General features: G+C 39.9%; 2 protein-coding genes and 1 pseudogene across 5 annotated transcripts in view; 1 reads left to right on the top strand and 2 right to left on the bottom strand.

Annotated features, from left to right (window-relative positions):
- Positions 1–174: 174 nt before the first annotated feature.
- LOC144649685 (ADP-ribosylation factor-like protein 2-binding protein) lies at positions 175–6,960 on the top strand. The gene is made up of 7 exons (XM_078509245.1): positions 175–200; positions 278–320; positions 1,392–1,453; positions 2,108–2,214; positions 3,226–3,311; positions 3,510–3,606; positions 4,926–6,960. The coding sequence occupies exons 1-7, from the start codon at positions 194–196 to the stop codon at positions 5,055–5,057; spliced, it is 534 nt and encodes a 177-aa protein (XP_078365371.1). The 5' UTR covers positions 175–193; the 3' UTR covers positions 5,058–6,960.
- Positions 6,961–7,589: 629 nt separating this feature from the next.
- Positions 7,590–11,331, bottom strand: LOC144652432 (uncharacterized; annotated as a pseudogene). Its single transcript, XR_013570532.1, has 2 exons — positions 11,244–11,331; positions 7,590–10,607 (listed from the first exon to the last, which is right to left on the bottom strand). The product of XR_013570532.1 is annotated as an uncharacterized LOC144652432 (transcript).
- A 483-nt stretch (positions 11,332–11,814) lies between these two features.
- LOC144649684 (transmembrane prolyl 4-hydroxylase-like) overlaps positions 11,815–15,374 on the bottom strand; it is a 16,728-nt gene continuing 13,168 nt past the window's right edge. For 2 of the 3 annotated variants that reach the window (XM_078509240.1, XM_078509243.1), the window contains exons 9-11: positions 14,153–14,268; positions 13,580–13,670; positions 11,815–13,096 (exon numbers count right to left, since the gene is read on the bottom strand). In XM_078509240.1, the coding sequence (XP_078365366.1) occupies positions 12,845–13,096; positions 13,580–13,670; positions 14,153–14,268 (459 nt within the window). In that variant the 3' untranslated portion in view covers positions 11,815–12,844. Of the gene's footprint in view, positions 13,097–13,579; positions 13,671–14,152; positions 14,269–14,867; positions 14,926–15,374 lie in introns of all 3 variants that reach the window. The other variant, XM_078509241.1, reaches the window with a different exon arrangement.

Here is a 15,374-nt window from a genome sequence, read left to right as displayed (position 1 = left end):
TGAAAACCGTGTAAATGGACCAAACAAGTTTATTGGATTTTTTAGTTTGTTAATTTTTAAGTAAAAAAAGAAAATTATTGATACTAGAGGGGAAAGGTAACAAAGCTTCTTGCTGCTTGAAAATCTTTGTTTATTTACTTGACCGAAAAAGCAATCAGTCAGCGGATTGCACCATGGTGACTGTTTTTCCAAGATGGCGGGTAAGGTTTGAAATAAAGTCGTTTTCCTTTTGTTGTTGTTCTTGCAATATAATAGTAAATGTTTTTCCATCTTGCAGGTTTTAGTGAACTTGATATAGACGAGGATTTGGCTGTTGGAAGGTACTAAATTTTAACTTGTTCTTTCCATTTTAGCAAATATCTTGAATTAATGCCCAATGTAATCGATTTGGTTGTTGTAGTTTTGTTGTCTGAACTTAATTAGTTTAACTCTTTCTACCTAATTAATGTTTTAAAGGATATAACAAACACTTGCAGTTTAAAAGTAGACGATATAATTTCCCACTCTTATTTTTAAAAAAAGAAAAATTCGGTACTCGTTTTTGATTTTTAAAACAAATTGAAATTCATAGAGTAACTGTTTCCAGTCATACGGAAGAGGATCGAGGAAATAATTTGTTGGTTGTAAGCTTATTTATTCATTTTATAGCCAGCTCCGTGAGCGGGAAAGATGAACCAATTTCTGCCCTGAGATTGGCTCCCCGAGGTGCTCTGTCATGATTTCCTGCTACGACCTGCATGGTGTTCTATATGCCAAATAAGTCCTTTTAATTGTTACCTTTAGATGGCTGAATATTGCCCTCGTTCTCAACTGTAAAGGGAACTTGGCCAATATCCAGCCATCTTGACCTCAAGCTTGGACACCACTTAGGTGCAATTGAAGTGAAAAAAGCACCCTCTGAGAGAATCAATTTTCTACAAGTGATAAAAGTTGCTCATTCCAAGCAATTCCTGAATTTAGTGCGCCTCGCATGCTAACACATACACACTTACGATTTTACATTACTTTTTTTGTAAGCAATCTCTACAAATAACTATATCAACATGAGAAAAAAACGAGTACCAAGTTGAAGAAGGTCTACCCCTCTCCCTGTACTTAAAAGTACCAACTTGATAAACCTTTAAACAGAAAATATATACTTTACCTTAGTAGAAAGTCTGTTGGAAATCCACAAATCTGATTGGTTCTTGCATTGTTTTCTATTCACTATTTTGGACTGCAATCCTTTAGAGTTTCTACTAAAACAATTAGACTACTTGCCCCTGTTTTCTATGAGAAATAGTCAACTCGGATGTGCATCACTGACTATTCGCTCATAGAAAAAGAGGGAAAGTAGACTAATTCTTGTTAAATATGAACATTTATAACAGTGTTTTACTGATAACCACCAGGTCCAGTAGGGCTGATAAAAAGTTTGACACAACTGTGGGCCACATAGAGGACATCATTATGGGTAAGGTTTTTAAAATACACAAACAAGCCCATACTAAAATGTTGCACAAAAATTAAAAATCTCCAAACCACTTACACCAAAAGATTTTATCGTCATTTTGATACCCTAAGAAATCATCTAAATGTCTCTGTGTTGTTTTAATTTCGCCACCCAAGTGAGTCTTTATGTAGAAATATAGCATGATAAATTTTTGCATTAACTGAAAAACTCGGAAGAAAAATTCCGAGTACCAAATGGGATTTGAACCCACGACCCTCCGTGTTCTAGGACGGATGCTCTACCACTGAGCTACTGGGACTCTGTGGCGAGCAAGGGTGAAATGTGGGTCTTGACTAGAACCGCATCACGCAGTCACATAGTCAAATCAGTACAAGTAAACATACATAGGACTCATAACTGCATCGCGCAGTCACATTAAAGCATACTTGAGATGCAACCATCCCGCCGCCCAAGTGAGTCTTTATGTAGAAATATAGCATGATAAATTTTTGCATGATAAATTTTTTGTCCTTGGACAAAAAATGTCAAAATATTTGCTTCTTTACTGACATCTTCATAGCAAACCCTATACACCACTGTCTTTAATTTATATGAGAATCCACAGTCAAGAATTTGTACAACAACCTCTAACAAGGATTATGTTCTTTACCCTAGAGGAAAGATTTCAGACATTACAACATGACTTTAAAGAAAAGTATTACCATCACTTCACAGATGAAGAGGAAAATAAACTTATATACATGGATATATTCAAGGAATATGTAAGTTGTTCTATTACTGTTCAGTTCTTGCCTGCAAACACTGTGCTTTGTCCTTGGGCAAGACACTTGATTCTCACGGTACCTCTCATTCCACTGCCTCTCTCAACCCAGGTGTACAAATGGGTACTGGGAAATTAAATGCTGGGGGTGGGGGTAGCCCTGTGATGAGTGGCGTCCCATTTGGGGAGAGGAGAGGGGTAGCTAAGGAACCAGGGTTAAGTGTCAACCTTGTAAGCCACTTACATGCCGGTTTTAAGAATGTTTTTTAAAGGCTGGTTCTCATATGATCGCCCGATCTTCTCTGTCGCCTCTATCGCTTCAAAAAGTTTGCTTGCGATCGGGGCGATCATATGAGAACATCACAGAGACGTCTGCGACGATTGGGGCGATCGCAATCGCTTCGATCACCCGTGTTCTATCCGGGTGATCGGTCGCAGACTGTGGCGATCGAGAACAATTATATGAGAACTACTGCCACACAGGGAGAAATTGGTCTAGGCGATCCAAACTGTCCCATGGTGCATCACTATTACCCAAAACTAAGTTTCCATGTGGCCTCTCTTTTGCATCTTCGCCGTAAAACGGCAATAATGAGAAGATAGGAGGCCACGAATGTTGCCTTTGCATCGAAGGCTACCAAAAGCCATATCATAGTTTTGAAAAAACACATGTGCGTCGATCGGAATAAAATCGAAGATCATGAATTATTATCTTGGTTGTTTAACCCTATTTTGCATATACCAGACGATTGGGGCGATCATATGAGAACCCCCTGATCGCTTCCAATCGCTTTGATCGCCTACGATCTCCTCAGAATTTGCAAATGACAGAAGCGACAGAGACGATAAGGGCGATCATATGAGAACCAGCTTTAAGGGATAGAGACAACGTTGAAAGGTGACAGTAATTTTTAGAATACCTTATTCACATAAAATCTCCTATGTTATCTAGAATTGTATAAGCCCATATATATGACCCAGTTATTTCTAACCATGACAGTATGTTCCTTAGGTTGCCTTAGCGGAGAATTACATTCAGGAGGAACTGAAGAAAAGAATTTCTGGTTTTTCCATGGAAGACTTTACAAAAAGTTTAGAGTAAGTAACCAGCAATTTAGGAGTAAAACGTTTTAGTATAGTGACAGTCAGAACAACTGGGCAGAATTTAGCATTTCCATAGTGTGGGAGCATGGTGTGACATCCAGAACTAACGGCTGTGAAGGAGACTTAAATGTGTGTTTTTGGTTGAAAATAATCATTCAGATTTTATTTATTTATTTCATTTTCCATCAACAGAACCCGCCACGACCAAATTGGAGGAGACATTTTAGAAATGCTTTTAAGTTTTACAGACTTCATGGCTTTTAAAGAAATGTTCTTAGAGTATAAATCTGTGAGTATTTTCTGTGTTTTTTTACTGAGCAAAGTCACTTAAAAGCAAAATATGCATTAATTTCTGATAAGGCTTAGACATTTGCATTTTTTGCATTCAGTGCATCCTCTGGCATGGGTGAACAGGATTTGTCTTGTTCTCTACTTCTGCTCACCCTGGCCTGAAGTGAGGGTGCTTGTAATGTTTTATTTTTACCTTGACAAGATCTCTGAAGTATCCGAAGTACAAATTCATTACCCTTTCATATCTGCTCTTACTAATAGACCAAAATTAACTCTTAAAACTGACAAAACAATTTCTTTTTCGTCTCAGCTGGGAAATGAACTTAGCTTAGTTTGCTCATAGCAAATATTAGAAATGTGTTCATACTGTGGGAGAGGGGTGAATAGGTTTGCGGATCGATGGATTTGGCCTTTAAAAGTGCACGGATTGAGGATTTTTGCGATACACAGAGAGGATTCACGGATTTTGAAAATACAGCGGATCGCGGATTAGTTGTGAATTTTGGCCTGGATTTCGGACTCTTTATGTCAGGAAGTTCGAATGGTGGATATCTTTGGTTGGTCCTCTTCGGTATGTTGGTTAAATTGTCGCAAATAAGTGATGACATGAAAATTCTTGAAAAATGGCATAGAGACAACATCTATTGTCCGTTGCAGTGAAACTATACCACATAAAGTGTTCAAAAAGGGCAGATTCGGATTTCAAAGAAAATAGTGGCGGATTTACGGATTTGGCCAAAAAATAGCACGGATTGGCGGATTTGCGTACCCCTATTCACCCCCCCCCCCCTCCCCCTGTTGAGTACTGATCAGAATATGGGGTGTTTATTAGAATTGGGTCACTTGTTACAAAAGGGGAACACTTATTGGAGGGAGGGTACTAAATCAAGCAATTTGATTAGCTGAAAAGTATTAGTGGCAACAAAATTATTACAACCTTCTCCTTGTTACATTATTTTGAGAAGGAAAGAAAAGGAGACTGCTTTGACTCAACAGTTCGTATCAAGCATGTGTTAGCATTACAACATGTACCGTAAGCATGATGTAACAACAAGATGGGCTCAATAGTTGTCTTCAGTAAAATTAAACAGCATGTGCCTTGACACTGTGGGCTCAGGTACCAATCAGATAATTCGAACAGGCATGCATTAGTACAAAGTACTTTGGGACAACCAATTTCTAAAACCGGTTGACATGGGTTAAATCAAACTTTGTTACAAGCAGAGCAGGGTTTCCTTTTCTTTCTGTCTCAAAATAACAGAAAAAGAGACTGCTAACAGTGAAATCATGACCCAGTATAATCTTGTTTTCTTTTAGGCAAAGGAAGGTACAGGCATGGACTTTAGTGACTTAATAACCATCACATCAACTTCGTCACAAAGAGATGAACACCAAGGAATGCAGATCGACCCTGATTCGCCAAGAGAAGGACCGTCTTCAAGCAGATAGTCCTTATAAAAGTAGCTTTCAACTTTAGATTACTAAAGGTGTTATGACATTTTATGAACTTTGTGTGCCTGGGATTCTACCAGGCTGATCTTTGTAAATATTTCTCACGTCATTAAGCACCAAGAGTTTTCTTCTAGCACTCTAAGCAAATTGATGACCAGTAGATTCATCCCCTATTAGCATAAATTTTTCAATCTGGTGAGTGTATAGATACGAGAAAGTTTATAGCATCTGTGCTGTATTTAATTGGGCCAGTAACTGGAGCAAATATGAAAGGAGCACTTTGAATATTGAACAAGGTGATTTCTCTTGAAAAACATCAGTTGTATGCCTAGGATACAGTACCTCGTCCCCAGGCGCCGATTGGCGGGACAGTTAAGGCGGTAAGGCGGGAAAACAGGGAGTGCGAGGGTTGATGGTTAGGGACCAAGCCGGTAAGGTGGGAAAACAAGGAGCACGGGGGTTGATGGTTAGGGAGCGAGTCGCGAACACGTCTGTTTTGCCGTGCACGTCAGTTGCACAACGCCAAGCGACCCGTGCACGACTAAGGATTAGGACGCCTGGGGATGAGGCAGTAGGATAGAAACGTCTATAAATGTTAAAACTTTAAATGAATCGCTTGAAGCAGATTTTAAACCGTTTGCCTTCAAACTTTGCACAAACCCTTACATGCTCTTTCTAGTTATGAAATCCGTTTTAAAATCAGGTGATTTTCTAAGTTTGAGACCTAGACAATGATACTAGCAAATACTGTCCTATGAAGAACTCCAGGAGGACTGAAAATAAGAGTCTGTATGGCAAAGCAGCGATATGTGAAAATACTCGTTTGCACCTGCTCTGGTGATCACCACATTTTTATGAAATAAAAGAGATGTAAAGCGAGCTCTGCCGGAATGGTTTTAAACCATTCGCAATAACTTTATAGCAGCAAAGAAAATTATTTCAAGACTAGTGTTCATTTCATGGAGTAATTAGAAAACGTTCTTGCGTTGCTTCCAAGGGGTTTTGTAAATTATTAAACACTTGTAAGTGTTTGGTAGAACTCGAGAGAGCTTTGTAAGCTCCATAGTTCTTTCCCTTTGTTTTTTAGGTACGCTGAGTTATGGTAGCGCGCAAAACGTCAACTTCAGTTGAAACGTTTTGGATGGAGAAGGGGGTGTTTTACGATGCTGCATTGTGTAGTTAAAATGTACGATGTATGGAAATAGTGTTAAGAAACGGCAACAAGAAAGGAAAAGTATTTAATGTCTTTATGATAGAGTGGTCAGTATGACTAAGGGCCTGTTTACATGATTCCGGAATGACTTTCCTTCCGGAACGAAACTCGTTCCGGAATGAAGTTCGTTCTGCATTTACATGACAGAGTCGACAGGTTCAACCAAAGGCATTTTCACGTGCGCGGTTTACGCGCGAGATCAAAACAAGGTGGCACATGTTTCACGCGAGATCAAAACAAGATGACGCATGTTTCGTGCAAACATGTTTTTGTGCCCATTAATTGCCGTATCTGCTATTTTAACGAGTAATTTGGCCATAGAGCTGCTTCTTTTGGCTAAACAGTAAATGCTGTTACGTTTTTCGCTCTGAATTCAAACTGTGGAGTCTGTAAGCGGTTTCATGAGTTGCGATTTCATCTCGGAGCGAAATTCGTTCTGTGTTTACATGATACCAGAATGAAATGTCATTCCAGAACGAAACTTTCATTCCCGAATGAAAACCGGAATGAACTCATTCCGGAATGAGTTGACTTTCGTCTCGGTATCATGTAAACAGATACAGAGAAATGTATGGGGATGGAATGAACTCGTTCCGGAATGAAAGTCATTCCGGAATCATGTAAACAGGCCCTTAATGTAATTATTGTTTTATTTTTTTACACATGAAATTAAACGTGTTTTTGACAGTTCTTCTTTTCTTGATGGGAAGGGTTAAAAGCATGAGAACACTGAAGCCTTTCGGTTAAGAGACCAATATTAAGAGCACAGAAAAGGAACGAAAAGGAAGGCGTGAGGTAAAATATTGTTGCAATGTCAGACAAAACAACAATAAAAAAAATCCAAATATTTAGCCTATACACAAACCATAAAAAGAAGAGTTTGAAAAAAGGACAATACCCGAAAAAAAAAAAAACAGGCCGAGGGCAGATATTAACAGAAAAAACCTCAGAAAAACAAGGAAAAAACGGAGTTCGAATTCTGGGGAAGAACTTCTCGGTCCCCAAGCCCGCTGGAGAGTAATTCCTTGAGCCGAAGACTCCAATCTCCTCCCGGGGAGAGGTTATTCGGTTCCCAAACCATTTTAGAATAACCCCTGTAAAGTGGAGATTCGCGGATGAATTGTTAGCAAAAATAGTGGCTGTGTATACTTGGTTATAAATAACTTCCACTGGATATTATTTTTCGGGGTAGTGGACTTATTTTAAGCCTGGGAAACTTAACATCGCACAAGCCTCGAACATTTTGTGAACACTGAACAAATTGTATTAAAGAGCCTGGAAATCATTTATGATAAAGTGTATTTTTTATTTAATTGATACGATGATATTTTACGGAATTTGCACAGTTTTTGAAAAACTGTTTTCAAAGTCTTGTCAGTTCACCACCTTTTCTGGACTTCCATGTATAACGAACAGGATATCAACGTTTATTTACCCTGGCAAAGGGCCGACAATGGCATAGCAGCTTCACGATGAGGCAGTGTGCTAGGATCGTCAAATACCATATCATCGTCTGATTCAGAATTGGAATCGGACTGATCAAAATGCATTGTGAAGCCAGCGTCTTGGACAGCTTCTGGCGATGGCCCTGGTTCTTTTCGCAACAATCGTACCACCCTGCGAAGCGTGGTTTTAATAGATGCTGCCACAAACTTGCTTAAGTGTCTGTCTGCCTCACGAATCACACTGTGACCTGGCAGAAAATACGATTCTACTTGGGAAGGTCGTTTCTGGCTTAAAAGCTTCGCCGTGGATTCCAACACGGAACAGATCCGGTCTGTCAACTTGTTTTTCTGCCACAAATCCGCGTCAGAGCAATGTTCAAGTTCTTCGAAGAATTTCATCTTGAGGACGTAGGTATGGAGCTTCCCAAGATGGGAAAAACGCTTTGAGCTCTTTGGTAATGCGGTTTGCCCTTTGATTATTTTGAGAGCTGTATAACAAGCCCCCTGAACTGAATTAGCATTCTGTAATACCTTCAGTTCAGCAATGGAAAATGACAGTCTCCACAGCAGCGAGTCCTCTCCCTCTGACTTGGGAACAACGTGGTATCCAACAGGTTCACACCCGCTCAGGACATGGGATGGGGGCACTTTGGCGGACTTGGGCCAATTGGGAAAATGTATGGCTGGAGTGATGTCAATGTCAATGGGCATGAATTTGTACACATTTCCTCTCCAAAACAAAGTCATCTTGACTCCTGCCTTACTCGTGCTAATCACTGGGTGACATAACAAGCATGAATCATAGCTTGTTGTGTTGAAGCTCAGCTTTGAAGCTTTTTGGGCCAAGGCTGGGGCCCCACACTTTGAGTAAAACATTTCTGCCAAAAAGCATTTGATTTTCATGGCATCGAGAAAGCCGTCCTCCGAAAGAAACATCTTCCACTCTTCTCTGCAGTTTTCCTTCACTCGAACACGAACAAACCCTGGTTCTTCAGTTTCAAGAATTTCACATTTGTCACCAGAGAGAGATTGCAACTCACACATATAGTCGAACTCGTCTGGCTTGCCAATCCTGTAGCCTTCAAAAGCACTTCCAGTGCGTAAAACTTCACAGTTGAACCTTTTGTCGTCCTCCGCGACAACTTTTAAAAGTTCTTCGACAAAGCTCACAGTCTGTTTTGCCACACTGCATCTCTCGTGGCATTCCCCGTCACCTTCCATGTGAACACTTCTTACTCGATACTCGCTACACAATTTCAGTAAATACTCATTGACGTCTGTGTCGTCCTCTATCAATAATTCTGGAACTTCAGCGTTGTCATTGCTTTCATCGCCTAATTTGAAAGGCAGGTCATGTTTCGCCTTCGTGGACCCTTGCAGTTGTGTCACTACTTGTGTCGTCGTCCCTTGCAAAGCTATTGCCATTCCCTGTTGACCCACCGAGAATCGAATCAGAAGCGATTGTCTGATTGGTTTCGCAAGTTAATAGACGAGAAAGTCTTTCCAGCTTGAACTTTATAGCTAGGTCATACTCTGTTTCGCCATAAACGTTTGTCCGCACCTTATCTGCACCGGGTTCCCTTTCTAACGTTTGAGCGATTTTCACCAGTGCTTCTTCGTCGGTACTCGTCATTATTGCAACATGTAACACGGTGTCTCCGTGGCGGTTTACGAACTTAGCGTGTGGAACGCAATCCAGCAAGCACTGAAGCACCTCAAAATTACCGTGATAAGCTGCGACATGAGCCGGCGTATTGCCGTCATTGTCCTGACTTGTCACGCCGTCACTAAGCTCTAAAAGTAACTGCACTGTCTCGACATCGCCAAAGGCAGCCGCTTGATGAAGTACGGTCCTTCCGTTGAAGTCAACGGCGTTCAAATCAGCGCCATAATCGTGCAATAGGCGAATCGTCTCGAGGACAATCTTGGAGTACCTCCTCACAATAACTTTGGCTAAATTTACGTGGTCAAAGAAAAGATGAAGTGCCGTTTTTCCCCTATGATCTGGAATATTTGGATTGATTCCTGCGTTCAGCAAGACTTTCATAGTTTCGTGCCGGTTCTGGACGATGATTTCTTCGTTAAGATTCAAATTTTCTGTTAGAGTTACAGCTTCGTGGAGTGCAGTTCTGCCAGAAGGGCTCTGACAATCTACATCTTCGTAAAAATACTCTTGAATTAGCTTAGCCACTAACTGCGGTTGATGACAATTAACAGCAAGAGAAAGACAATTCCACTCAAACGACGAAGGCGTGATTGGGTCCAGCCTGCAAGTACTAGTAGAAAACATGAGGGATGCTGCTCCAATGGCATCAAGATTTTTCACATCTGATGAAGATATGGAAAAGATTTTTCTGGGATCTGCTCCATTTTCAAGAAGTTTCAAGGCAACTTCAGTTTTACCGTGACAAATTGCATCATGAATTGGCATCCAGCCTCTTGTGTTGAAGACGTTTACGTTGCATCCATGCGTTAGAAGACAGTCAATTACTTCAAGACGTCCCGATTTACAAGCCTCGTGGAGAGCTGTTCGTCCAGTTGATCTCTTATCTTCACGACAGGACAAAAAGTTGGGATCTGCACCTTTTTGAAGCAGAGTGACCACCATACTTGTACGACCCAATTTCGCACCCAGGGTGAGAGGGGTATTCCAGTAATCACCGCCATACACCATGGACTTTGAATGAAAACTCCAATTGAGGCCAATGTCGAGTTCTTCCAGCGCTCCAAGAGCCATAGCAAATCCCTCGGAATTGTTGAGTGCTATGGAATGAATCATCATTGTCCTAACTGTTCTTATTACCTCCTCGGTGTCAAACTGAGCCTCACTGGGAGAGTTTCCCACAGCAGAGTCCATTTCGCTAGCAGACTTCTTGTTCGAAAATCTTCCTGGAAAAGACCATTGCAATCAAAGGGTATAATAAACATCATACGTTCGTTTTTGCTACGACAATTTTTGTTATATATCAATTAACTTAGAAACAAAATAACAATAGAAATTAGACCAAAAGAAGAGCGTTATTTTGTGCAACAGAGTGTAACATATGTCAAACGTGTGATGGAATTTCAGTAAAACAAGAGCCAGTGAAGGGTTTGAAATTGATACTGAAATTTAAATTAAAGGTAAAAGGATTAAGAGCAACACTCACTATATAAAAAGAACGCTTATTACATACCGGACATTATTTAATTAAGTAAACCGTCGAATGATCTCACAAACTAAACCGGAAACGAATGCAATGATATTATTATAAAAGTCTATTAAAGCCTGTGTATGCGTGCATTGTCGTTAGTTTTGCCTTTTCTTTTTTGCTGTTCCTTGACTTGAAGTGGAGTGGGTGGATGTAAGATGGAATCATTGACAACAATAATACAGTTACCACAACGCTTCAACTACAGATAAAACAGAGTCTACAACGTCTTTGGCAATTGCTCCAAGAAACCTACACAGAACCTCAGTCCAACGTGAACAGATCCAGCCAAAGACATTGCAGAGAATCCAAAAAACAAAGACTTTTAACTTACCAATTTCCTATGGAAACTTCACTTTTAACGCCAAGAAATCGAGTTTTTTATTTGAATCTTTCGCGAAAAGCCAGAAAAGCCTTGAGCTTTCCTGTTGTTTCTGTCGCTTTCGATCGCTTGCTTCCGCTTTGGAGGCCACGAGTCTTCGTTGACCAGCAGCTGCTGCACACTTCCAAACTTATACGTCATGCAATATTACACAGGGTATCCCCGTGATAGGGAAAATGGGATTTTGGGTCACCGAGTCTGTGAATCACAAACTAATAAGTGGGAATGAGACTGGGATTTGGGCAAAACATATGCTGGTAAAAGGCATTTATACCCCTCCCCCTTTCAGGACCCTAACAACACTTTTTGCTGCATTAACAGTTCGTCGATCTCAGGTGATTATGTGTCAGCTTATCCTGATAAATCTTACAACCTTGATAAAGTCTGGTTTAGACGACATACAGGCCGTCTTTTTTCATAGTCCGTCGAGGTGAAAAAAAAAAAGCTTTTTTATAATTGAGATTTTAATTTATTTCTGGCACATTTCTCCCCTTTGGTAAAGACACTAAGTCAAGTAACCAAGTAAGTCAAAATAATATTTTATTCTATAAATTTATACCATTATCTGAAGCTACATAAAAACATCTTTTTGTACCAATTTCAGTAGAATTTCTAATGGCGATTACATTCTCGACCCCAGAGGTGGCGATTACAAAAATACTCTTCACACGAATTGCTGAAACGCCAACAATGATTGCGGGCCCTCTCTAAATTTCTGGGCCCAGTTTTTCAAAGCATGATTAAGCTAATCCAGGATTAGCGTGAAATTTGTTTTCAATTTTATATAATTTCGTTGAGGTTTTCTGTTAATATTTTCTGTCCCACAGTTTTGACATGGACCAATCTCAAACTTAACAAAATATTAGCTTTGGGAAACCCTTTAAAACAAGAGAAATTAAAATCTTGATAATGTTTTAATCCTGGGTTAGCGTTAATCGTCTTTCGAACAACCCGGCCCTGATCTACAACAAATCTTTGGAAACTGACTGTCACAAAACGCCTTGAAATAACTGGGATTTCTCGCATTGAGATGCAGCGCGACTTTTTACACCATGCAACGGCAAGCTCGGGTAATTCTCGAAAACGCCACAATACTGTAATTTTGCTTTAAGTGCTTAACTTCTTGGAAACAAAATTGACGCTGAAAACAATGCTTTCCGTATGGCAAAACTGGCAAACATGAGCGCGCTATGTGTGTTTCTGGAAACATGTTTCCTCGTTTTGCCATGCCTTTATGAAATTGTACAGCAGTGAAAGAGCCCTCGTAAGCTTGTAATATTGTTGGCCCTATAGAGTAGCAGTTGTTTTGGGTCTTGGGGCATTGTTTCTGTTGTTTGTTCAGTTGTTCTCTCAAAGGATAGAGAGTCAATCGTGTGACTTTGCGATAGCTACTCCCGACCCGATTGATTACTAAAACCTAATGTGATTTCGCTTTCCGACGCTTCCTGCGTTTTCTGTATTGGTAGGTTGACAGAACATTTTTTTAAAAAAATACCCATATTAGTCTAAATACTATCTGGAGTTAACAAAATAAATATAAGCTATAGTTATGATCAATTTTCATTTCTCCATTCATCTGTCCATTCAAATGGCGCATTGATCCAGTTATTTGCGATCCACTTGAAACCTTCCAGCACGTCACATCCGCCATGTAAAGAGCGCACGTCCTGAGGTCCCAGTAAACCAGTCACGTTACTGATCATGTGATTGTACCACATGACAGCAGTGCCTTTCTTGGGTCGAACCACTACATTAGCGTCATAGCAGTGAAAACTTAAATTCGACCGGTCTTTCTCTTGATAATCCTGCAAACATTTACAAAAAACATAATGTAAATTGGGTATGTCGTGATTAAAACTAATAAATTTAGTACTCCCCAAAATTTGTCTCGGTCAAATTTATACACGTTAAAATAAATACCCCCTCCCCTTCCAAATGAAAACAAAATTAAATATATTGGCCTGTAAAACTACAAGACAACGTCCAGGCAGGGAAACAATTGAAAAAGGGCTGGGAGAGAGCCGAAATCACCGTCATCGTGGAAGGCAAGGACTTAACCTGACAAGGACCCATTTCCTGACAATTTCATTTAATCAGTATTCTTTCTGACGATATTGTTCGTTCAATGTACCTTTGTTCTTTTACTGAACACTTATCTCCATCTTAGCTCATTTTTTCAATTTTCGGAAAACGCTAAATTTAATAGTCAATAAAATCGCTAAAATTAGTAGCTGCTAACAAAAGTAACCTTAAGGTAACAACGAATTGAATCGAAGAGCGAGCGTTACCGTTTGGTTGAAGTCTTCTTCATCAGCAACAGGAAAAGCCGTCTCTCCGCCACGATGAACATCATTGAGGTAATACAACACTGTCATGTACCTGATCATGAGACGCAAAAAAAAAAAAATAGGTACAGTAATGTATTTGTGGCTACCGTCTCTCTATGCCTAACTTCATTCTGACCATTCCTGTTCCTTGCTATGACCTACGAAGTTTTAATCAAAGGACTCAACAAAATATTATCTCACTTTCAAAATTTATCCAGGAAAATAGTGTTTTGTGTTTCGTAGAAACAAATCTATTTGGTAAGACAACATTAGGCAGTGGAGCAGGTGGGGGGGGGGGGAGGCGGGGCAGCGGGCTGTAGACCCCAAACAAAAATTTGGGGGCATCAGGATCGCTTATGACTTTCAACGAAACTCCTTTTCCCCAAAACGCTACCAGGAGAGGTCCACAATCTGTGAAGATTGTATTCTAAGTTGACATTGCATGTGGCATTGGTGACTTCAAAGCGTACATTTCAAAACGCTTTGCCGCCTCTGGACAAGACTGTTTCAATTGAAGCTGGCTTACTGCCTTACCTGCACAAGCTACAGTTTCCAGTTTGCCCCCCACAGCATTTGGAGACTGGACCGTCCCATTCATCTGTGGAGTCGTAATGTGCATGGTAATGACCATGTACTCCATAATTCACAACCTGGAAAAACATTAAAAAGAAACTGTAATTTGGCTGGTCAGGCTCAAAAAACCTGTGAGTATGGAAATATAATCTATGAAAGCAAGTCCGCACAGGAACTGGGGACAAAAAACACTATAACTGTGAAGTGTGGTTGGTGTTGATGGAAGTGGCTTAGCCTTTCTGCATTTCCTTGTAAAAGGAAAGGCACAAATCGAACAAAGAATTGGTCTTCATATGACTGCACATTCCAGAATCCATTCTGTTGTAAAATCTCCACTTGGAATGATAGGGACAGTGGGGGGAGAATGCCAGAGTAAATAACAGTGCAAAGGAAGTCCAGACAGTCCACGGGATCGGAGGGGGCAGAAAGAAGAAAGGGATTCCGAAGGTGGCAGGAATTGGAAGCCAAATGAATAAAGATTTTGCAAAAGTGTTTAATATGTTGTGATAGCAATGCTCAAAAAAGACAGAAGGCGCTTGTACTAAGAAAGGACCAGGAACCAGGTTTAAAAGGTACCACAGTGGGGAGTTCAGAACCTCATGCGTCCTCCCACTAAACGTCTTAGTTATGGGGAAGAAAAAACCTTGGAAAAGTGTGTCTTTTTAGCATGTTTCACCTGCAATTCTTCACTGCGCTCAACAAAAATTCTTGGTAGCTTTGTCAACAGCACAATTCTAAATGGAAATGCACAAGTTACAATATTAAAATACTCACTTATGCCAGGATTTACACTGTATTGATGTTTATTGTAACAGGCAGACAAAATGCAAAGCCGGTTCCCAAGTTCACGTATGGCTTAGTGAGATTTAAATCCAATTAGGCTCAAATTTTGCAACAATAATAAAATAAAAGTAACATGTTTTTGGTTTTCATTTTTTTAAATAATTTTGATAGGAAGAGACATCACAGATTTAGTTCAAAAATTTGCTTCAGGATTATTTATTGAATGACTAATAAATGCATGCATCTAAAGGGGTGTACGTACTATGAAAAAAAATCAAACAAAATATTATTGTTAGTAAAACTTGTCATTATAATGATTCAATCAAAAAAAAATAATGGCTTTTCAGAATTTTGAATTTTCCAGCATTGTCAGCTATTTGTAGCAGCAAAATGGATTCAA

Source organism: Oculina patagonica, chromosome 4 (assembly GCF_052425735.1).
Source record: "Oculina patagonica isolate OP01 chromosome 4, crgOcupat, whole genome shotgun sequence".
NCBI classification, from domain to species: Eukaryota; Metazoa; Cnidaria; class Anthozoa; order Scleractinia; family Oculinidae; genus Oculina; species Oculina patagonica.
The sequence above is the reverse complement of the archived record's forward strand: the minus strand, read 5'-3'. Positions and strand labels throughout refer to the sequence as shown.

Bases quoted from the DNA above. Each gene is read 5' to 3' on its own strand.
- LOC144649685 (XM_078509245.1), top strand. The intron at 2,215-3,225 runs GTAAGTTGTTCT...TATGTTCCTTAG, and splicing joins TGGATATATTCAAGGAATAT to GTTGCCTTAGCGGAGAATTA. The intron at 3,312-3,509 runs GTAAGTAACCAG...TTCCATCAACAG, and splicing joins GACTTTACAAAAAGTTTAGA to AACCCGCCACGACCAAATTG.